Source organism: Diabrotica undecimpunctata, chromosome 5 (genome assembly GCF_040954645.1).
Source record: "Diabrotica undecimpunctata isolate CICGRU chromosome 5, icDiaUnde3, whole genome shotgun sequence".
Lineage (NCBI taxonomy): Eukaryota > Metazoa > Arthropoda > Insecta > Coleoptera > Chrysomelidae > Diabrotica > Diabrotica undecimpunctata.
In genome coordinates, this window is record NC_092807.1 from 114,161,604 (window position 1) to 114,185,293 (window position 23,690).

A 23,690-nucleotide genomic window follows, 5' to 3' on the forward strand; every position below is an offset into this window, starting at 1 on the left:
GACAGGGAGACACCATATCTCCAAAACTATTTACTGCCGCACTTGAAGACATCTTTAAATCACTAAATTGGGAAACGAAGGGACTATCGATAAACGGAAAGTATTTAAACCATCTAAGATATGCAGATGACGTAGTACTAATAGCCGACAGCTGGAAAGAACTGAAGACGATGATCGATATCGGAATAACGGAATCCATAAAAAAAGGACTGAAAATGAATCTGAGTAAAACTAAGCTAATGTCGAATAAAGATGATCAACCGACGATAACCATCCAAGGAACAAAAGTGGAACATGTAGAAGAATACATATATCTGGGTCAGAATATCAAGGTAAAAAAAGAAAACCAAACTACCGAAATAAGCAGACGAGTAAGAATGGGATGGGCCGCATTTGGAAAACTCTCATACATACTGAAAGACAAAAAGATACCCCAAAACCCTCGAACAAAAGTGTTCGATTCTTGTATCCTTCCCGTTCTCACTTACGGAGCTCAAACCTGGACATTCACAAAAAAGAACATGGACAAGATTCGAAAAACTCAGCGAGCCATGGAACGACAGATGCTTGGTATCTCACTAATAGATCGGCAAACGAACGAAGCAATCCGGAACAGAACAAAAATAAAGGACGCCGCGAAACAAGCAGCTAAATTAAAATGGAAATGGGCTGGACACAACGCACGTCTCGAAGATGGTAGATGGAACAAAGAAGTCGGAAACTGGCGACCGTACGATGCGATGAGACCAAGAGGAAGACCTCAAATGCGCTGGAGCGACGATATCAAAAGAGTCGCAGGACCAATGTGGAAACGCCTAGCACACAACAGGGATGAATGGCGAGAAATGGGAGAGGCCTTTATTCGACAATTTGGATAGAAAAAGGGCTATAAAAAAAAAAAGAAAAAATGACTTTGGCTTAGCCAATTAGCCAAACTATTTGTGGTAAGCTAGTTTCCTTTTTTGTATACAATAAAATTACTGAGTTATTACATTCTAAATATTAATTACGTTAACAAACATTTTTCTCTTAAATCTAAATATTATCTTTTTTTATTCTTTTTTTTTTAGTTTTTTTTTTCTATTTATATGGGATTTTTTTAATATAACTTTTTTATTGACTTTTTTCTAATTATTATGCGATTTTAATATATTTTTTTATATATTGATAATTATTCTTTTTTGTTTTTTATTATTTATTTCCGAGTGTTTTATTTTTTTTTATTCTTTTTATTTTTTTCCGTTTTTTTTTGGTATTACATATTTACAATTTTTGATTTTACATATTATTGTTAGTAGATAAATATTAATAGTAGTCACTGAAGGTTTTCACTTCCGATTTCGTTAAACCTTCATCGATTTTCATGAAAATTGGTGAGTAGTTAGAGAAAACTTCAAGAAACAAAAGCAACCATACCAACTTGCGCTTTTATCATGGAGGTGGATGCCATCCTTTTACGGAAGTGGAAAATATTTTATTAATAACCCCAGAAATTGATATAGGGAAAAAATTTTAAGCAAAATTTGTTATATAATGTTATTAATCAATCAAAACTATAAATCAATACTTTTGAGATATTAAAGGTCAAAGATTTTGATTTTTCGAAAAAAAAAATGCATGTTTTAAAGCGGTTTTTTATAAATAACCCAAAAACTGTAAGTTTTTACAAAAAAGTTGTCATTACCAAAATTGAAGATAACAAAAAAAAATAAAATGAATTCCTTACTTACAAATTCTTTTAATATTAATTCAAAATGTATTGAATGTATATTGTTTTTCGATGAGTACTCAAAATCAAGTATTCAAGCTTAAATAACGGGAAACCGATGCATTTTATAAAATATACATACTGAACATTTTTCCAAGCACTTATAAATACCTATCAAATGATCTCTGAATCAATACTGAGTTAGACGCCGCCTATAATGAAGTTGGTTTGAACATACATTTTTGGAAATACACAATACATGACAAATCTGGTACCAAGCGAAAATTGAAAAGTCGACAATCTGTATTTTGCAAACTGCTGCTCTGAAAAGATTTGTGGTTGTTATTTTGAAACACATATGTAGATTTTTCAGCCAGGAAATTCTTCGCCTTCCTGGTACTGGTTTTCCTTCTAGTTTTCATTGTAGAATTAATTGCAGCAACCCATATCTTTCGCTGTTCCTCATGATGTGACCGAGGTATTTGATTTTGGCTGTTTTTATTGTGGTTAACAACTCTTTTCCTTTTTGCGTTTTTAATAAAACGTCCTGGTTAGTAACGTGGTCGCTATAGGATATCCCCAGGATTCGGCGATAAAGCCACATTTCTAAAGTCTAAATTTTCTTGCAGGTAGCGTCTCTCTATACTTAGGTCATGAAACCCAAATTGCTAGGGACAACCAAACTGCTGAACTGCAAAGAAGAATCACTTAACATGGGCCGCATATGGAGCTCTATCAGACATCTTCAAGAGCAACAAGCCAAATTATTTGAAAAAGTTTTTCGACCAATGTGTGCCTCCAGTCATGACTTACGGCGCCGAAACACTTTAACCCAGGCTACAGCAACCAAGCTTAGAGTAGTCCAAAGACGAATGGAATGCTCATTACTTCAATTGACTCTCAGAGACAGAGTTAGAAACGAAGAAATAAGAAGAAGGACAAGCGTCATAGATGTCACACATCGCATAGCATGGCTGAAATGAAACTAGGCAGTTCATGTAGCCAGAATGAATGACGGGCGGTGGACCCAACAAATTACAGTGTGGAGAGCACGAACTGATAGAAGAAGCAGATGTAGACCACCTACACGATGAAGAGACGTCAAAAGAATCGCTGAGAATTGGCTGCAGGAAGCTCCTCAAGACAGAACTGTAAGAAATTAGGGGAGGCCTATATTCAACTTTTGGCGCAAAAGGCTGGATGATAATGATGATTCGAATTTTTTAGGAAAAAGTGAAAAATAAAACGTACGCAAATTCCACAACAATTAAAATCTATAGTAATCCCTATAAGACTTTCTTTATTTGAGCATACCGGTTTAAGGTCGATTTATGCATATCCGTGGCGTGTCCATTCCGTGTTATGACAGTGTCCGGCAAAACAAATCAATAAAGTACTCTTTATTGTCTTCATTGTACAAAGGCCTGAAATTAATCCCGATATTTAACGATATTTTTGTTTTCGGCACTGACGATGCACGGAAATAACACGGACCGCACGGACTTGTATAAACACAATTTTATAGTTTTGTGAACGAGAGTGCTGGTTAACAGACAAGCAGGAGATGTGCGGTTAGTATGTTATGGTTTTTTATATGTATTAAAGTAAAAAGAAAAAGAGTTCATTTTTTATAAAATGTTTTCTCTTTTACACAGAAATATGTAATAACGTTTTATTCTCTATTCGGCCCGTTACGCACACTGCTACAATGCGGTTGTATGTAAATATAACATTAAAAATACCTGAACTCTGCACTGACATGGAACGGACACGGCACGGATATGTATAAATCGGCCTTTATAATGCATATAATTTAAAAAAATCGGATTTTTTTTTCAAATTTTCGTAAATTTCATCTTCTTTTGATAATAACTCCAAAAATACTGCATATACGGAAAAAATGATAGTTTTTCTTTAACAAAATTATTCAAAACATAACTGAGATAAAAAAGTTTAAAGCCTAAAGTTGACTGCGAGAACCATGTAACAGGGGACCTTTAAATTTTTATGTTTACAAAAATAAGGTATTTAAATATTGAATTTGATACGATGTTATAGCCCTTGAAATTACCTTTGAAATGGTTTTTAGGATGATCTGACATCATAAAAACTAACGAAGTTATTGTAAAAAATAGATACGTGTCGATAGGTACATACTTACAAGATAAACACATGTGGATATGTGTATGTATATTTTGAAGATAAAAAAAGTGAAAGGAATTCTGTATATCTGCTCGAAAACATAGTGGGACTTTCTAGTGTGCCGTGTTTCTATAGAGAATTTCAGTATATTTCCAGAAGCGGAGTCAAATACACTTGATATTGTTTATTGGTGGTTAGCACTTAACAATCATTTAATTTGTGTTATTAATTTGGTGAAAAATGAAAATGTATGTATAATAAAAACTATTCTCTCAATATTGTAATATTACGTATCAAAATATTATAAAAATTTGTTATTATTGTAGTTGTATAAAGCAAACCCAGATATGGCTTGGAATCGTCCAGTTGACTGAGGATGGAGGAAAATTGGAGAGTCTATGTTTCCAGTTAAAAATCCCAATCAACCTGCTCCAGCAGAAATGTTAAAAATTACTTTTTGCAACTGCAAAAAAGGGTGTGGTGCTTCTTCAGGGTGTCGAAGAGTAGGGTTATTTTGCAATGCAACTTGCGGATCATGCAGTGGGGACAATTACCAAAACAGCCCTCCAATTAATGAAGAAGGAGAAATTGGTAAACAGAGCTCTGATGAAGAGTGAAAAATTAAAAATTATGGTATTATTACTATTTGATTAATGTGTGAAACATTATTTAAATAAAAAATGAATAAACTTTTTATACATTTTAATATTATTTATTTTAATACATTTTTCTCTTAATTAATAAATTTCTGAAAAAATTGTGTTTGGGGAATGTGGAAAGAATAATATTAAAGCTATTAAAGCTGATAAAAAATTGTTTCCATTATTTTTATGACAAGGCGAAGTTTTAAAGGGTGGAAAATTTCGCAATCAATAAATAAATACTTAAATGAGATTTCAATTCAGTAATGTATTATTCAAATGATTAAAGTTTGTTAAAACCAATGTTTTCAATGATTCTGCTTCATGGGGTTGGTTCTAAGGAATAAAATTTCACAGTCAACCAAACATTCCATCATAAACATTAAACACATTGTTTATGTGTGTAATGTTAATATGCAATTTTTGATTTAAGGGGGGTTACTAAAAGGGTTGAAAAATTAATCAAAGTCATAAATCATGCTTATAAATGTTGTAAAATATTTATTTTATTTAATTAAATGTTGCGCATGTCATTTTTGAGGGTAGAATTAATTTGAAGCTCAAGTTGAGGGCAAAATATACTCAATCTCAAATTTTGATGCAAATTGATGGAGGTTTACCAAAATCAGAGGTAATCATTGGCTATACTATAACTAGTAAGTAAAAAATCGGATTTAATTTTGTTGCTGGATTACTAATTAGTTTCATTGTAGTATTTTTGTTTTCCCATCCTGTATAAGGTTTTAATTTGCGCATTACAAAAGATATGAACAAGAGATCTTTATAAACATTTGAATTTCATCTTAAACTATGGAGAAAAACAATTGAGTGTATCTTCGAGCAAAAATACAAAGTAGATAACAATATAGTATATATGTATATATATATATATATATATATATATATATATATATCAGGATATAATAATCAGCAAAATAATTGCAGCAGGGGAAGTCTAGCAATAGCCATTCTAGGGGTGCAGTTCTAGTACATTTCAAAGCTCCTATGATATAACGCCTGACTCTACAGCCTGTTACTATACACGTCTATATTGTGTCATCTTTTTGCACTACGGTAATGATTCATATGTTACTGTTGGTCATATCTCTGCTGTTGATTTAATTACAAAAATTATTTTGTCGGATAAAATCCTTAATATGTTTTATTTTAGCACCTTTTTAATCCAAAACTTTAGTTTAAGTTTTATAAATAAACTTAATTTAGTTTAACTCTATTTTATACACAGAATATCGTTGACAGATGTGTAAGATAACAGTCGATCACATAAGTCACATTAGAGATTACCGCAAGTACCAGCAGTATTTACAATGCAGTTCAGTCTGTAAAAATCCTATTAAGAGCAACCTCTAAAGATTGGGAGAATATAACATTATGTTATCTACCTCGATTTGGCCAGATATATCACAATGGAGACATTGCATGCCCACTGATACTACGCAGTTGGTTTAATACCATAAAAAAAGTGAAAAGAAGCTCACCAACACATACAGTCACATTAATATTATTTCCTATCCATATTACTATTTTCTGTCCTGCATAAACCACTCTAATTTGACTAAGTAATGTATCCTGAATGTTATCGGCTAACATCTCCTGCAAAGAATAAAAACTATCATTTTTACACCCAAAAAATGTTTTAAAATAAGCTGAAACCATCTTAGCAAATACCTAGTATAAGTCATTATACAAAACAAAACAGTTTTGTGTTTAAACATTAGTGTTGTTTTATATATTAACATTGTAACTATTAATTTACGCAATTTAAAAAGAAAGAAGCAAATCATATTAGGGTGATATAGGAGATTTATAAATTCCTTTAGATGTCACCAAGAAAAAAGATTACAGAACCCAATGAGTATAATAAATAGACTCTGCATGCAGCCTTCTATACTTGATCGGGTGTCATAAAGACTTGCTTGAAGGTTTACAACAACACTGGCCTGCTAGTTTATTCTATAATGATTTAATATTTCTCCATCAGTAAATCTATGAAAAAAAAAACTAAATAGAAAAATTATATTTAAATGACTTTAATAACAAAAAACAAATCATTTAATTGATATTGATAAGTATAATGTACAACAGTTAATAACAATTTATTCAGACATTGAAAAACATAATTTATAAGCTTACCATTACTTCATATTCATTTCTGTTAACCGGAAAAACAGTCAGACTAGAAACTGAAGGAAAGGAAGGGACTTCAGAGACTCTAACTAAGATACCATTGTCTACATTTAAAGTTCTAGCAAATAAAGAGTTAAGTCCAATACAGTTGTCATCCAGTTCTATTGAGGTATCACCAACAGAAAAATATACAACATGATTCTCGTTAATAATAACTTTAACACAAGCCTACAATAAAATGTTATTTATTAAATAGTAGTGAGTCTAGAAAAATCATACTTACACCAGTTTTTAAAAATTTCAAATTAGGGTTAGTGTATAAGAAGCTGTCTTTTACAGGTAAATACTTTAAGATTAAATTTCTTTCAAACATATTGAAGTATTCTTTAGGCAAGTGGTGGTTTAGTTATTCCTTATGTTTTTATGTTAACATAAGCACACAGGTCTATTCATAATATTTTTAAAAAGAGGTTATGTCGTTTTGTTTATTTTGAATTATTTCCAGACAGAACTATGACATATGACAAGATATTCCGTTTACATGCCCATCAGCCCATCATCTATTCGCTATCCAATCAGATGTTTTTATAACTGTTGTGTTTTTCAAATTTAATGAAAGGCTGTGTTGCCAGGTAGTATATTTTTTAAACGTTTCATTTTTATCCACAAATTTACCTATTTGTTTAATAATTTAACTTAGATTTTTGAAAAGGTATGATATCAATTTAATAATAGTATTTTTTTATACGAGTTATTACCTTCATTTAAATTTAATATTAAAAACATTTATGATGATTAAACAATATTTTTAAAGTTCTGGATCTCTAAATTGAAATGCAAAATAAAATTTTGAAAATTCGAAAATGTTTATTTTCCCTTTCACCGTAAGGTTTAAACTTAGAATATAATTGTATTTATTAAATTGATATGATTTTCAACAATTTCTAGTTATTGTTGGTACAAATATTAACGATTATATTCGGTCGGTATATCCAACTGAGTAGGTAGATACCTACCATAAATATGTATCACTAAGTTGTTCAAAGCTACTATACATTTGTTTGTATATCGTTTGATTATATTGTTTTATAAAAATTTTGACATTCATAAAATTTACTTCAATATTGTAATATTAATTGTTCTATATCATATAAGTTATAAATTATGTTACATGTGTTTTGCTTATTGTAAGATTAAATGTAAAATAAACACGTTGCTTCATTTTAATTGTTGAATACACCTTGGGAGGTATATTACGAATTTAAAGTTTATTTAACGACAACTTTGATTATGTTACAAATAATCGATTAGAAATATGACAACACAGCTCTTCGGTTTTCAGTTTATAACCGTCGAGTTCGTTTGTTCATTCAAGCTGACAATCTTTACTCAACGATTTTTATAAAGTTTAAAAGTTTTTAGAAGTTTTTTACAAAAGTATTTTACATATTTAACATAAAGGTAAGACTTGAAATACGATCTATATAAAGGTTAATTCAGCAAATGAGAAAAATGTGATAAGGGATTATCACGATCGAAAGCAAAATCATGTTAACTCGTTTTTTAATGTACTTTTTAGGTTCCTTGTTTTTATTTGTACATTAGATGAAGCCTTATGGTTTAAAGTATGATAGTTTTTATAAATGTTGAGATCATTTTGGTAACTATATAAAAAAGGCGCTAAAATACACCTGGATGTCATTCTGTTAAAATCCCAGCCCATATAGTTTGTGATACCGTTGATCTTTTTATGTAAGTTTTTTTATATAATTCATAAATCAACTGGTTATATTTAGTTTTTATTATAAAATAATTTGGTCAAATTGTAAATAATAGCTGTAGGTATTATTTCGTTTTGGCGTTTCCCCCAAAAGTTTAAATATTGATAAAATTTATTTCATGTTATTTATTATTTAAAGCGACAGCTTTGAATAGTTTAAATGTAAAACTTAATAAAAATAAATTGCTTCTAGTGTACAAAATGACTTGTGTGACAAATTTTCTTATTTCACTATAATAGAGAGCATGTGTTTAATGTGGCTAGGTATATTGACTTCTAAATTTGATTTGTATTATAGCTAATGTTTATCTTGACAAAACAAATCTACAATCACTATCTAATAATAATACATCTTTTTATATATACTAAATTTTTGAATAATGAAACTATTTTATGGAGATAGCAGTGGATTATATGCTGTAAACGAGATAGAAATCACAATAAAAATGGTGTTTTGGCTGCTTTTTTACACAGAACATAGAAGTTATTTGAGCAGTAGTTTAAGAAGACAGATTATGAAAAGTGGAAGAGGTAGAAAATTCTTTATATAGTCAATGTTGAACAAATTTTCCTAAAAGTACTATTGCTTTTATTGTATATTATCTAATGTATTGTATCTAATCTAGATTGAATTATATATTTGTTTAATGTTCATTAAGTATACCATATATCTAATATCAAAAATATTTATGTGATTTCTATCTACTTTTGAAGTTAATGACCATTATAATTATTTGTTTATTTGATCATTTTCTTCATTTACTGCATATTGTTCTGAAGCTATTTTCTTGTGACATTTCAAAGTAATTACTATTTAAATGGGAATAAACCACAATTAAAGGTTTAAGTACATTTATTGACATTTCAATTTCCACTTCGGAAATCGTTCTCGAATTTGTTTCGACATGTTTGTCACCTCTATATCTAAAGCATTTTCATTTAGATGTTCTACTTCTTTCAGTTCTGAAGTTATGAGAAACTGATAAGCTACTCTATCTTCTATCGATTTCCATTTATTAGAATGCCTCTCTGTTATCATTGCAATCCCCTCTCGTCTAAAGTTGATTATTATTTTTGCTCTAACCAACCGATGGTCACTCCCAACAGTGATTTTATTAATTACTGTAACATCTTGGACAATATTTTTTCTGTTTGTGATGATAAAATCAATTTCGTTTTTTGTTATGCCATCTGGACTAGCCCACGTCCACTTACGCTGTTGGTTCTTTTTGAAAAATGTGTTCATCACATAGAGCCGATGATGCAACAAAAAATGTAGTAGCACACCTCCTCATTTCGCTCACCGTATCCAAATGAGCCCATAGCCACTTCTGCGTTATCTTCTTTAAATCCAAGTTTAGCGTTAAAATCACCCATTAAGATTAGGTGCTGGGTTTTATCTTTTTCTATAGCTCTATTTATATCTTCATAAAAGTTTTCGATTTCTTCATCGCTATGGCTCGTCGTGGGTACATATACTTGGATAATTTTAATAAAGCGTCTCTCGTTCAGTTTTAATATGAGGTACACTCTCTATTTTTATAATTTTATCTAGGTGTTTCTTGTGCACGAGAAAGCCTACGCCGCCAACTGTCTTATCGTTTTCTCCAATGGAATGTAGCAGATGCCCTGATTTTAAAACTAATTGGTTTCCTCCTCTTCGTATTTCGGAATGTCCCAGTACATCCCATTTTATGCAGTTAAATTCTTCCTGTAATTCAATAAGCTTATCTTCAGTTGCAAGCGTTCTTACGTTATAAGTGGCAATATGCAATGTTCGTTTTCCATGGTGGCCGTGTCTAACCCGGTGATTCTTTGCATCCTCTGCCCTTGGTCCAATCTGGTGGCTACCGTCACCGGGGACTAAGGGCCTTTTTCTAATTTGTGTCATGTGATTTACGGGGAAAATTAGCCATTTCACTACCACGCTGGCCAGTGCGGGTTGGTAGCGGGATTAATCGGGATGTGGTAAGGATTGGGAAATGGGTAGGAAGATAGGTTGGGGACCTGGCCTCTCCTAAAGGCTTGGACATAGGAGAAAGTCAGTAGCTAGCATATGGCAGGGACGCCACTGCCTGTAGCAGCCTGTCCTCTACCGGGATCTTAGAGGAGTGCTACCTACTACCGTTAACACCTTCATAAAAAGTGACTTTATTTGCGGCAAAATACAAAAAATTGCATACTAAACCTGCACTCTTCACCTTTAAAACTCATTTTGATTTTTGTCGATAGGACACCTTGATCAAAAGTTCAAAAATTTTTTTTAAAATAATTGCGCGCGCGTAACTGACATTCAAATCGCCGGTCGCTTCAAGCTTTGTTCCTGTCTACACAAAAAGTGATTATATAGATAAATTTTTGTTTACAATTATCTCAGTTACATTTTTTATTTGAAACATTTTTTTCTCCTCCCTAAAATTCAGCTTGTTGGTATGATTTTTAGAGGTTCAGTAGAATTTTCATCTCTAATGACTGGGGTATCAGTAAATGTTACCAACTGCAACCTGTCTTTATTTTTCATATACAGTAGACTCCCGTAAAGTTCGGCCATCTAGGGACCGGACCTTAGGCCGAACTAACCGATGTTTATCTAAAAAATGCCCATTTATTGTTTGTATGGATCTAGCAAAAACAAAACACTTGTACATTAAGTAGAAGACAACACAGAGGATTACTTTGACATATATTTAACACATAATGAAAAGATAGACAGTTACAAAAATACTATAAATGGTAGATGGGTCATGTTGAACGGATGTTGGAGACTGAAACACCAAAACATATAATGAGGCAAACACCAGTAGGGAGAAGGTCAAAGGGAAGACCCAAACTTAGATGCATGGAACAAGATCTGAAAACACTTAAGATTACCAACTGGAAAAACAAAGCAAGGAACAGAACAGAATGGCGGAAAATCCTAGAACAAGCCAGGACCCAGAAAGGGTTGTCGAGCTATTGATGATGATGATGACAGGTGACATACTTACTCCTATGGGAAAGATACCTTGTGCAATGGACAAATTGATTAAGTATTATTTCAATTATAACATAACATAACAATATCTTTATTTTTAGAAAATAATATACATTCCGTGAACATAAAATTATTTAAAAAAAAAACAGTGTCACAAACGAAAATATTATTTACTTATTCCTAACCATTACATATACAAATAGTCCTCCACAGCATATGGCTCAGGAGCTACCAGTAATTTAAATATTTGATGTTTATACAAACTTAATCTTTCCTCCCTTTTAATAGGTTCAGGCAGTTTATTAAACAATTTGATGCAGCAATAAAGAGCGTTTTTTTTCTGTTATACTTAACCTGTGTATTGGAATTTTATAATTATATAACCTGGTATTTACTATACTATTGGGCTCAAAGTTCCTAAAGAGTATTTTATTCTTATATAGAAACAGTAAGCATTCTTGAATAAATACAGCGTAAACTGTTAAAATATTATTACTCTTAAAATGCCCTCTACATGATTCCCTACTTTTTAAGTCAAACATAACTCTGATTATTTTTTTCTGAACCAGAAATACATTATTTATGTCCCTACTGTGGCCAAAATTTATTAGACCATATCTAAATTTTGCTTCAAAATTAGCATGATACACTGTTTTTAATGAGTTACTATTCATGTATTTTTTTAGAACTCTAAAGCTGTAAATCACTTTACTCAAAGACATACATAACTGGTCAACATGTTTATCCCAACATAAAAAACTGTCAATATATAATCCTAAAAATTTGGTACTGCTGCTAATATTTAAAGTGTCATTATTTACAATAATACTGTTTGGCATATCTGAATGTGCATAATTTGTCTTAAACAAAAGAAGATCTGTTTTATTTTGATTTAAAACCAACCTATTCATAGAAAACCAGTCTTTAGCTTTCTGGAACTCTAAACTAGCATTAACGCTTAGAACAGACATGTCTTTACCACTGACTAAAATGTTTGTATCATCTGCATAATTTGTTATGCTGGAAGTAGTATTAGCCACTAGACCATGAAGATCATTGATATAGATCACAAACAGTAAAGGACCAATCACACTTCCTTGTGGTACTCCAATATTGATAGTGCTTTCAGATGAGATGCCTATTTCAGTGTTTTTATGTATTTTTACTAAATGTCTCCTATTTGCCAAGTAGGACTTAAACCAGTTCAATGCTGGTCCACGTATACCATATTTCTCCAATTTATCAAATAATAGGTCATGCGCTAAACAGTCATATGCCTTTGATAGGTCCAAAAAGAGACCCAAAGCCATATGACCAATCTCAGTACATTTCAAAATATCCCAGACAAATTGAAAAATCGCAGTCTGAGTTGATTTTCCCTGTTGATAACCATGCTGATTTGCACTAATAATATGACATTTTGTTAAAAATTCTGTTATCTGCCTATACATAGTCATTTCTAAGATTTTTGAAAAGGAACATAGAAGGCTAATTGGTCTTTGTTATTAATTAATTTAGGATCACCCTTTTTGTAAACAGGTGTTACTATGGCAGTTTTCAGGCATTCAGGAAATACACCAGATTTTAGTGAATTATTTATGATTGTAGTGAGAGGATTCCCTATCTCCTTTATACAAAGTTTAAGGATTTTAGTGGGTATTTCATCAATTCCACAACTCATTTTGTTTTGTAAATTTTTAGTTATATCCATAATTTCAGTTTCTGTCACAGGTGTGACAAACACTGAATTTATGTTACTTGCAATGTTGTCTTTATATTCAGTGTATTGTAATTGAGATAAAGTGTTATTTAAAGTAGTATTTAAGTGGATCATGTATTTATCAGCAATCTCTTGAGGACTACCCTCTACTTTTATTGAATTTACACTTTTTAATTGACCATTAATTTCACTAACAATTTGCCACATGCATTTATTTTTGTTGGCAGCTTCAGACATCCTGTTTTCATATAGCTTTGATCGTTTTGTTATTAGTTTCTTATTATATTCTTTTTTTACCTGTCTATAGGAATCATAGAATATATGGTTAACTCTGCTCATTGTAAACAAGATGTCTAAACGAGTCTTACATTCTATTATCTCTGGATCATCTCTTTTATTAAGGCCTTTTTTTATGTTGCCTAGAATCTAACTTTTTAAAAGGAAAGCACTGATTGAATATATACAGAAACTGATTTAAGAAAGTATTCCATTGATCATTTACACATTTGTAACTTAAATTAAGCCAGTCATGATTATGTAATTTACTTATAAAGGTTTCAATATTATTTGTACTAAAATGTCTTTTCATTTCAAGAGTATTCGTTTCAGCTTCCTCTACCTGAAAAGTTAATTTTTGGGCAGAATGATCAGAGATTCCAGCGTGCAAGACTTCTACTGACACATATGATTGCATATTTGTTAGTATGTTATCTATACAAGTTTTAGATGTGGCAGTTACTCTAGTGTAGTCTTCAATTATATGACAAATATTATATGAGTTAATTAACATACAAAATTTTACTTTATCTAATGTGTTATTCTTAAGATCGATATTGAAATCTCCCCCTATAATTATAATTGTGTTTTCTATCATAATTCTTCCCAGTATAATATCAAATTTGTTTAAAAAAACTGCCAGATCGCTACCTGATGGTCTGTAAACTGATGCTATAACGAGTTTGTTATTACCTATATTAGCTTCGCATACAGCACACTCTATTACCCTATCTACTGATAACTCTTGTATATCCTTTCTTTCCTTGCCAATGATGTCTTTACTAAGATATATAGCTGTTCCTCCATGTTCGTTCACATTATTTCTACAATGACTAGCTGTCAGCACAAAATTATAAAATATATATTGAACATTTTAAGGAATTATTGAGCTGTAGTTCCTACCTCCACAGTATTTCTACCACAAGGATATAACATTTTCAGATAGTACTGTGTTATTGTTGTTTCTTCTTCTTTATTATTCTTCCCTCTTCTAATTATTTTTCTTCCTTTTTCCCCATTTTTCCTTTTCTTACTTCATGATTTTAATCAAATTACCTGTTTTATCTTCATACACATGATTCTTTCAGTGTTCTTATTTTTTTCTGAATATTTATTTTAAAAAACATTACAATACGAGTATAATGCTTTACCAAAGAAACACTTAAGTATTTTGAAAACATAATGTAATTAGTTATTAAATATTGCATTGCCGAATTTTTATAATCATTATTGCTTTTAGAAAAAGAACATAGAAAATGGCTCCTATAAAAAGTCACAACAGTATACTCGGCAATTTCACATTGAAAAATCGTATATCTACAAGGAGCTCCGCAATTGTACAATGCCCTGTTAAAGAAATGACAGTTTCCAATAAGGATATGAACAGACCTAAAAGAAAAGCAGATTGTTCTCCATCAAAAGAAAATAAAATGAACAAACGAACTGCCTTTGGAGAAAGAAATATAAATACAGAGTTGCTTAAGACTAAAATAGTGGAAGTTAAACCTAAGAAGACAATTTCAGTGAAGAAAGTAACAGCACACATGAAAATTTTACCTTCTATTAAAACTGTACATAAACCGAAGCAAAATGAAAATTTATTACCACCTGCTGCTCCAGGCCAAAAGGTTAGTGAAAAGTAGACTGTTGCTTTGTATATTACTTATATTTATAAGCAATGAAAATATTGCAAATTTTATGTACTATTATGCTAGGTTTGATGTAGAAAATTAGTATTATATAGTATATAATTGAAAAAGTGGCATTCTTCTAAACATTTAGGTGACAATAATTTTATATTGCATTTTGCATTGCCATTAGCCTATGTACATATGATATAAAATTTACCAGTCAAATAATGCTATCCTCACCTCGCCTTTTAGTGTTTCTGTTTTTTTTTTTTTTTTTTTTTTTTTTGTAAAAAGTTTCTTTTTTTGCTCAGACGGAATAATATTTGTCTGGCACTTGGTTGTGACACCTGTGTGCCAAACGCTTCTCTTGTATCAAAGTCCATCAAAAATACCAAAAATTTTCTACAGTTCCTACGTTCTTCCTTAAGATTATCTTATTCATGAATGCTGAACCAAAGTGTAGCCACCTCTGCTAGGCTCTGTTAGGTTATCCTAAAAATCCAAGTAGATTAGGTGGTGTCTGTAGTGGCCAGTGAGCATCTGATCGTTAAAGGGATTAGAGGGTTGAGTAGCGTATGAGAAGTTGAGTTAAGTTGTGAGACTGATGCAAGGAACCACTATGTGGAGCCTAACTGGTGTCATATCTATACAGCTAAGCAAAGGGTATTGGAACCTCTGTGGGAGAAGTTGACCTTGTTGGTTAACACTGTGATAGCTAGATCACTTTTGCACTCCAATACCAGCTTGGAGCTAACTCTGTTTGCTTCCAGGATCTTTACACCTGTCTGACTGTCAAAGCAGGTAGAGATGGTGCTGCCAGTGAAGACCTATCAACTATTTCTCATGATGGTATTCCGCTTATTATTCGCAAATGTGTAGATTTGTCCTATCACGTCCACTTCACATTATATTTAATGAATCCCTTGCATCAGGAATATTTTCAGAACTTTGTAAAGTTAGTTATATAACACCTTTTTTTTTACATGACGCATCAACCACTAAGGGTTATAAGCGTGTATGGATTGTGATACAGAGTTAGAACTTAACTAAAATATTATCCATAGCAATACATAAATAGAAATAAACCTAAATCTATACAAAGTAAAATATTAGATTTTTGATAACAGCTTGCAGTCTTTGAGAAAGGCGAAAATATTTTTAGTATCACTGTCTTTTCCAAGAGCACTATTTAATGTTGATGATATGGTATATATTTTGCGTTGTACATCATACTTGAGGCACTGCAATAAACAATGTTTTATCGATAAGATACTTTTACACTTTGATGTAGATACTTTAGATACACAGATACTTTACTCTTCTATTGTTAAATTTTCGGAATTTTTGATTATTAATATCAACTTCATACAGCTTGGTTGGGGAGTTCTTCCTTGTATCCTGCCATATTGAATTAATCTTTTCTTTAAAGAATGCTTTCAGGTCGGTGTGAAGAGATTTCGTATTCTCTTCTGTATTTGGGTTAGTAGGCGCATTTTTGCTATTTTGTCTACAACCTCGTTTCCTTCGATTCCAATATGTGACGTTACCCATATAAAATTAACTTTAATGTTCATATTTTCTGCGTGTTTTAGCTTCTTTTTAATGAGGAGTAGTGGATGATTACAGTAGAGTTAGTTTAATGCCATTATTGAGCTGAGAGAATCTGTGATAATGATATTTCTCTTTTTATTTTTGTTAACTATCAGAACTAGTGCTTTTAGTATCGCAAACAGTTCAGCAGAGAACGTTTTTGTATATGAAGGTAATTTGTAAGCTTCTGTATAATCTGATGAGTAGATTGCTGCCCCAGTTTCGTCTTTGTTTTTGGAAGAATCGGTATTAACTTTGAAACAGCTACCATATTTGCTTAATATTTTAAGAAATTCTTGATTAATTTGACGTGCTGGCGTTTCTGATTTGTTTAGGCGCAATAAGCTGGTGTCAGTAGAGGGAAGTCAAATTTTCCAAGGAGGAGGGGTTTGAATTGAGGAAATATCGTAGGTATCTGGAAAATGGATACCTATTGTTAACAAGTAGGTATGTAGGCGGTAATAGAAAGGGTGATCAGTTCGATTCGAAGTTTGGAAACAACTTTTGAATACATTGCATATAACTAGATTATCTTGATTAGACGATACTACCGCGACATAAGAAAGTCTTAGATATTGTCTTCTAAACGCTAGTGGAATCTCTCCAATTTCCCAGTATAGGGTTTGTATTGGACTTGTGTGGTGTGCTCCTAAGGAAATTCGAAAATTAGTCGCTTCTCCGTAAATTTCTTTAAGTCTTTTTGCGGTGTTCTATTTTGTTCCGCATTTCTTTGGTGATCCATTCTTTACGTATTTCTTTAAGCCTAAAAACTAGAGGAAAGTAGAGGTTGTGATGTTGACGGATGGAAGTGACCCTTCTGAAATAACTTGCTAAACAAGCAGATCCAAAGAAAAAGGAGATGACGCACGCTCAGATATTTTGGCGATGTGGAGGATGATTTGAAAGGTATTGGAGTGAAAGTATGTAGAAGATAGGAAAAGATGAAAGGATTTTAGGGGCAGGCTAAGGCTTGCGAAGGGCTGTAACGAGATCTGATCACGACATGGTTTTATTGAAGTAAATGGTCAGAAATTGAAAAGCCAGGGCGAAAGATAGGGGGAAATGGAGACTAATTCTTGAACAGTCCAAGATCCACACAGGGTTGTAGAGCCAAAGATGATGATAAATAGTTTCAAAATCATTGGATGAGACTTAGGCGTATATTCTGTTTTGTATGACTTAAGTAGCGATCAAAACATGCTAAAATCATGATGCCGACGTCAACATTTCAACACAACAATCTAAAAATCTTAATTTCACTATTAAGACAGTTATTTTTACTAAATGAAACAAATGTGATGCTGAAGCTACTGACTTTGTCAAAAATATTTTATTTTTGACTTCATAAATAAAATATTTTAATATTAATTTATTCCCAAAAAATATAGTAATTAATATAAAACAAAGCCACAAGGAAAATTAAATTCCCGTAGTTGGCTGTATATCATGAATCATAAAAACTTTTATTTAAAAATCCTTTATAAAAGGTATATATATTCTAAAAATGCCCTTTCGGGTAACATCACAGAACGTTTTCGGACTATTAAGTTCATTATCAGTGCAGTTACCAGGTACGCATGCGTTAAGCTGCTAAATATGTGCGTAAAAACCCTTTAAATGATGTTAACTTTGTTAATTAATACAATATTTGTCGGTTTTAAACATATTTACTTCATGGCAACGCAAGACTCACAGGGATTGCTAACCCGAGACAATATGTCTCTATACTCTATGGGTCTTCGACAGTTTCTATCTTTCTGTGATGTAAATCGAAAGGACATTTTTAGAATATATACCTTTTATAAAGGATTTTTTAAATAAGGGTTTTTATAAAACAAATATCACGCTACTTTAGATATCAACAAGGCAATCAAAAACAGTAGTTCCAAACCAGACTGCAGTGAAACCGAAAGAAGTTCTAAAAGAAAACAACGCAAATATTAACAAGCCAGGTAAACGGCTCAGCAATGAATTCGAGAAGACTGAAGACACTTTATATTGTACAGCTTTGGAGGATGGGTAAGTCACTTCAAAAGGCTTATTAATAAAATATAACTCATAGAATTTACACTCATGGACAAAAATATCGAATATTTTGTAATTTTCCAATTATTTTGTAGTCACTATTATTTCAAAATAATTTTAGATTACTGATAATACTCATATAGTAGGCTGATGTACTCAACTGATTTGAAATATTTTGACGTTTATTCAGTGGTTAGTGTCATTTGTACATTTTATCATAAAAAACCTTCACGTCAAGGAAAAATCATACTAATTCGGTTATTTTTAGTTTAATTTATTGAGTTTAATTAAATATTGTTTTGATTTAACTAAGTTTAAAACAAGTATGCCACCAATTCGACACTATGATGAAGCACAAGTAGCACATATTGTAATTTAGTACGAGGAAGGATATGCACAAAAAGGTATCGCACGACGTCTCAGCAGAACTGAATCTATAGTTTCAAATACTTTAAATGGGTACCGAGAAACAGGAAGTTTTGTACGAACGTCTGGTCAAGGATGCCCAAGGTGCATAACCGCAATTGATGACCGTTTTTTGGTTCCTAATTCTACACGAAATCGTTCATTGACATCGATGCACCTCAGAAATGAGCTGTTAAATGTTAGACAAGTTAATGTGAGTTCACAAATAGTTAGATGAAGATCAAAAGAAGCAAACTTAAAACCCAGAGTTCCAAAGCTAAAGTTCCACGTCTTCTCCAAAATCATAAATCTCGTCCTTTGAAATTTGCACTACCACATATTTAGTGGAATATCGACAACTCGAAAAACGTTCTTTTCACTGATCAGAACAGAATCTTATTATGGAAGCCAGATGGTCAAAACTACGTCTACAGAAGAGTTGGAGAACGATTCGCTAGCTGAAGTCTCGCCCAGACCGTTAGTTTTGGAGTTGATGGCATAATTCTGTGGGAAGGTATTAGTTGGGAGGTACGTACCGCACTTGTGGATGTGATTGGAAGGATGACTGGTGATTCTTATGTTTAAAACATCCTGCAAGATCATGTTTTGTCATATTTTGTTTACATTGGATATGAAAGATTCACGTTAATGCACGATAATGTTCGACCACATGCCGCTTCCATAGTGAGTAATTATCTTGATAAGGTCCAAATTCAAAGATTTGCCACCTTCTAGCCCGGATTTAAATCCAATAGAGCACATGTGGGATCACCTAAAACGCAGCATACGACAAAGAAATCCCGTTACAAATACGATGGAGCAGCTTCGGCTTGCTGCACAGGTTGAATGGAATGCAATTTCCCAAGGATATATCCAAAATTTACTTGCAAGCATGCTGAGAAAGATGCAAGCAGTAATAAGAGCTAGAGGGGGAATACTCGTTACTGATCATGCACTTCTTTCAGTTAAAACGACTTGTTTAAGCAATTTAAATTATCATTTCAGTTTAGCGTAAAATAACCTTATTTACCTAAAAATTTATTTTTTTCGCAAATTTCTTCGCATAAAAACTTGAAATTGTTCATAAATAATTGTTAAAATAAACTCTATTTTACAATAAACGACTTGATTGACCAGAATTTATTTTGAAAAAACAAAAATTAGAAAATTCCAAAATATTCGATATTTTTGTCCATGAGTGTATTTTAATTTTGTACAATGGTAATGGTTGTAGAACTAGTACTTTTGGTAGATAATTAAAATGGTTTAGATGGTACACTTAGAAAGTAAAAATTTTGTAACTTAAAGTTGAGCAATTTTTTACTAATCACTTTCAGTAAAACGTTTGGCACTATTTCTAATTCTCGTTAGACAAGATGTTTACGTTACGATAAATACGAAGTAATACATTACTCCACAAAATGAAGCATTTAAAAATCGAAAAATTACTGGGCGCTATTTTTCAACTGGAATATTTGGGAGAAGTCAATAAAAAGGGTGTACCATCTCCTGAGTATCGAAATTTTTACTGCATCATGGTTTTTTATTAGCATTTAAATAAAAAAGTGACTTTTCATTATTTTAAATATTTTGAAAATACTACACATTCTAGATGAAAACGTTTTACAGTCGACTTTTTGAAAATACTTACTCTTTAAAATGAGATTTTCTAAATTAAAATATGTTTATTATCAAAAAAGTATTTCAAATTAAACCCGATGTTAAGAATTTTTTTAAATTGTTTATAATTTTTAAAATAAACAATAAAAACATTCAACACATATCAGATTGTGAGGTTTTATGCAGTTACTAAATATATTTGCGAAATATGGACCGAGTAATTCTATTTGTTTATCCCATTTTAGAGAAAAAAGGTCATTCTCAAATGGATGCACGGGTGCAAATACTTAGACTGGTTTTTTTGGTCTCTCTTCATATAATATCAAATTTTCATGTTTTTATATTAATTTTTAATTAGGAAGAAAAAGGAAAAGACAGTTAAGATTTGAGTTAATTTAATTAATTAAGTTAAGTTAATTTTTAATTGTTTACTTACAAATAATTGATTCAGAATGAAGTATTACAATTTTTCGCCCTATAAACAATTTAATTATCTGTACCGTTTTATGCTTTCACAAAAAAAAACAAAATATATCATCTGAAAGGTTATAAAAAACACATCTTAAAAAAAAAGAAGTTTTGTACTACCCACAGAACCGGAGATTTTTTTTTAAGTCACAACGCAAATGTTTATAAACATTAAGAGCCGAAATTTGCAGTAATATTTTGTATAGTATAATAGATAATGATAATGTGGATTTACGGCCGAGTAACCAGTAGTGTTTTTTGAATTATTTTCCTAATTGCTTACTCTTCATCCATATGTGTGTTCTCCATATTACCTCTTGTGCTCTTGTCAAAGTGTAATCCAAGATATTTTACAGTATCATTTTTGAGAATGTTCTTGTTATGCATTAGGATATTTGGTGTTTCATTGTGACATTTAGTAAATATCACGTTAACTGATTTCGCTTCGTTGATTTTTCGCCCATATTTCAATTAAATGTATGGTTTGTTGTAATATTTCAGCTGCTTATATGGGATCTGGGTTTTTGACCAGAATTGCAGTGTTATCTGTGAATGTTGCGATTGTGGATTCTTTTTCAGTTGGAAAATCAGCTGTAAAGATTGGGTAGAGAATGGGTCCTAGACACTGCCTTCCAGGAACTCTGCATCTATGTTGTGGATGTTAGAGACACTTTCTTCGTATCTTGCATCAAATAGTCTTTCTTCGAGGTATGATTCTAGTATCGTGTATAGCGGCTGAGATATTGCTTTCTTCAGTTTGAATAGTAATCCTGGATGCCAGACCTTGTCAGATGCTTGCAAAAGCTCTTTTCCTGGAAGGTTGATTGTATCTGTCCAGTTGTGTCGTGTTTTTGGCGAAAACCGAACTAATGATTAGGTATAATATTTTTGTTCTGTATTTCACTAATCAGTCTACTGGCAATGACTTTCTCTGCGACTTTGGACATAACTGGTAATAAGCTGATGGGTCGGTAGGATGTAATCTCATGTGAAGGTTTTCCTAGTTTTGGATCGTAATGATTTCTGCTGTGCAGAAAAGTAGCATGTACTTAGTATCGCGTTTATGATTTTTGTTAGACTTATTATTTCTTTTCTAGGTAGATTATTTAATATGTTGGCCGTTGGCCGGTTCATTTGCCCTGTTTGTTAGCGGCTGAAAATACCTTTTCTAAGTGTTTTGCAAAAGCGTCGGCTTTTTCCTGATCTGTCTTTAACCATTTTAAATCTTCTGTTCTGATAGGTGGAACTTGGTTTTGTGACCTCTTTCAGCTCAAATGGGATAAACAAAATATAATTGTTTAAATACTACTCTACCGATCCTGCCCATATTTTGCAAATATATATAGTAACTACATAAAAGCTCACATTGTGAAATATGTTTTAAAATATATTTGTTTATTTTAATAATTATAAACAATTTAAAAAAATACTTACTTTCGGGTTTAATTTGCAATAATTTTTTGTGTTTATAAACATTTTTTAATTTTGAAAATCTAATTTTAAGGAGCAAGTATTTTGAAGAACGTCGTCTGTTGAACGTTTTTAACTAGAATGCGTAGTTTTTCCACAATATTGAAATGAATGAAGTCGCGTTTGCTTAAATGTTAAATGCTTAAAAAACCGTGACAAAAACTTTTCTTATTGACTTATAGCTGCCAGTAATTTTTCGATTTTTCAAGTGCTTTGTCGTCTTTGTTTCCTGCGGTACATACTTCCTTAGTTTATTTTGAAATTGTCACACACTCTTGAAGTTTCTGAAGTCATATATTTTTCCACTAAGCTTTTCTAACTTTTATTTATTGTTTTATTTATTTTATTTCGATTTTATTGAATACAAATTTTCTTTATTTTATTTTGATTCTCTAACCGCCCTATACATACATACCCATACATCTAACAACGACTTTTATTGGTACTCCTTTCCAATAAGTTTATTTGATTCGTTTCATATTTATCGAAGAAATCCTTTATTGCTTTGGAAAGAAGTGATTACCTGTAAGTGATTTATTTCTTGTAGTTGAACGCATTTTCAACAATGGATATTCAGATTAAAGACTGAAATATGATATTGTATACCAGGGAACGCTCCTTAACATTGAAAATAATACTACTGCAGAATTTGCACGGTCAGCAGATGCTATTTTAAATCCTCCGAAACATGTTAGGATGTTTCGAAAGAAAAGTACTATGGCGAATCTATGGAGCAATGAATGACAATGGAGTGTGGAGAAGAAGATACAACTTCGAACTTTATAGAATATATAGGATATAGGATCCAGATATCATAAAACATATTAAGATAGGACGTCTGAGGTGGATAGGGCATGTAATGCGGATGGAACAAAATGACCCTGCTAGAAAAAACTCCTTGATAGACTGATTGACCAGAGAAGTGGAAGACGCAGAACAAGGTTCCTTGATAACGTCGAAGAAGACATGAGAAATATGGGAATACATGCTTTACGGAGGAAGGCGATGGATAGGGACGACTGAAGAGAAATTCTTGAGGGGGCTAGGGCACACACAGGGTTGTAAAACCAGAATGATGATGATGAGTATGAT

General features: G+C 31.8%; 2 protein-coding genes across 4 annotated transcripts in view; one reads left to right on the top strand and one right to left on the bottom strand.

Moving 5' to 3' along the window:
* Pex1 (peroxisomal biogenesis factor 1) overlaps window positions 1-7,119 on the bottom strand; it is a 32,923-nt gene extending 25,804 nt beyond the window's left edge. Inside the window, exons 1-3 of the mRNA XM_072532555.1 lie at window positions 6,923-7,119; window positions 6,646-6,867; window positions 5,991-6,105 (exon numbers count right to left, since the gene is read on the bottom strand). Of these exons, the coding sequence (XP_072388656.1) occupies window positions 5,991-6,105; window positions 6,646-6,867; window positions 6,923-7,012 (427 nt within the window). The 5' untranslated portion in view covers window positions 7,013-7,119. The remainder of the gene's footprint in view (window positions 1-5,990; window positions 6,106-6,645; window positions 6,868-6,922) is intronic.
* Window positions 7,120-7,944: 825 nt separating this feature from the next.
* CycB3 (cyclin B3) overlaps window positions 7,945-23,690 on the top strand; it is a 35,884-nt gene continuing 20,138 nt past the window's right edge. For 2 of the 3 annotated variants that reach the window (XM_072532556.1, XM_072532558.1), the window contains exons 1-4: window positions 7,954-8,100; window positions 8,219-8,391; window positions 14,630-15,017; window positions 18,466-18,629. In XM_072532556.1, coding sequence (XP_072388657.1) covers window positions 14,646-15,017; window positions 18,466-18,629 — 536 coding nt within the window. In that variant the 5' untranslated portion in view covers window positions 7,954-8,100; window positions 8,219-8,391; window positions 14,630-14,645. Of the gene's footprint in view, window positions 8,101-8,218; window positions 8,392-14,629; window positions 15,018-18,465; window positions 18,630-23,690 lie in introns of all 3 variants that reach the window. The other variant, XM_072532557.1, reaches the window with a different exon arrangement.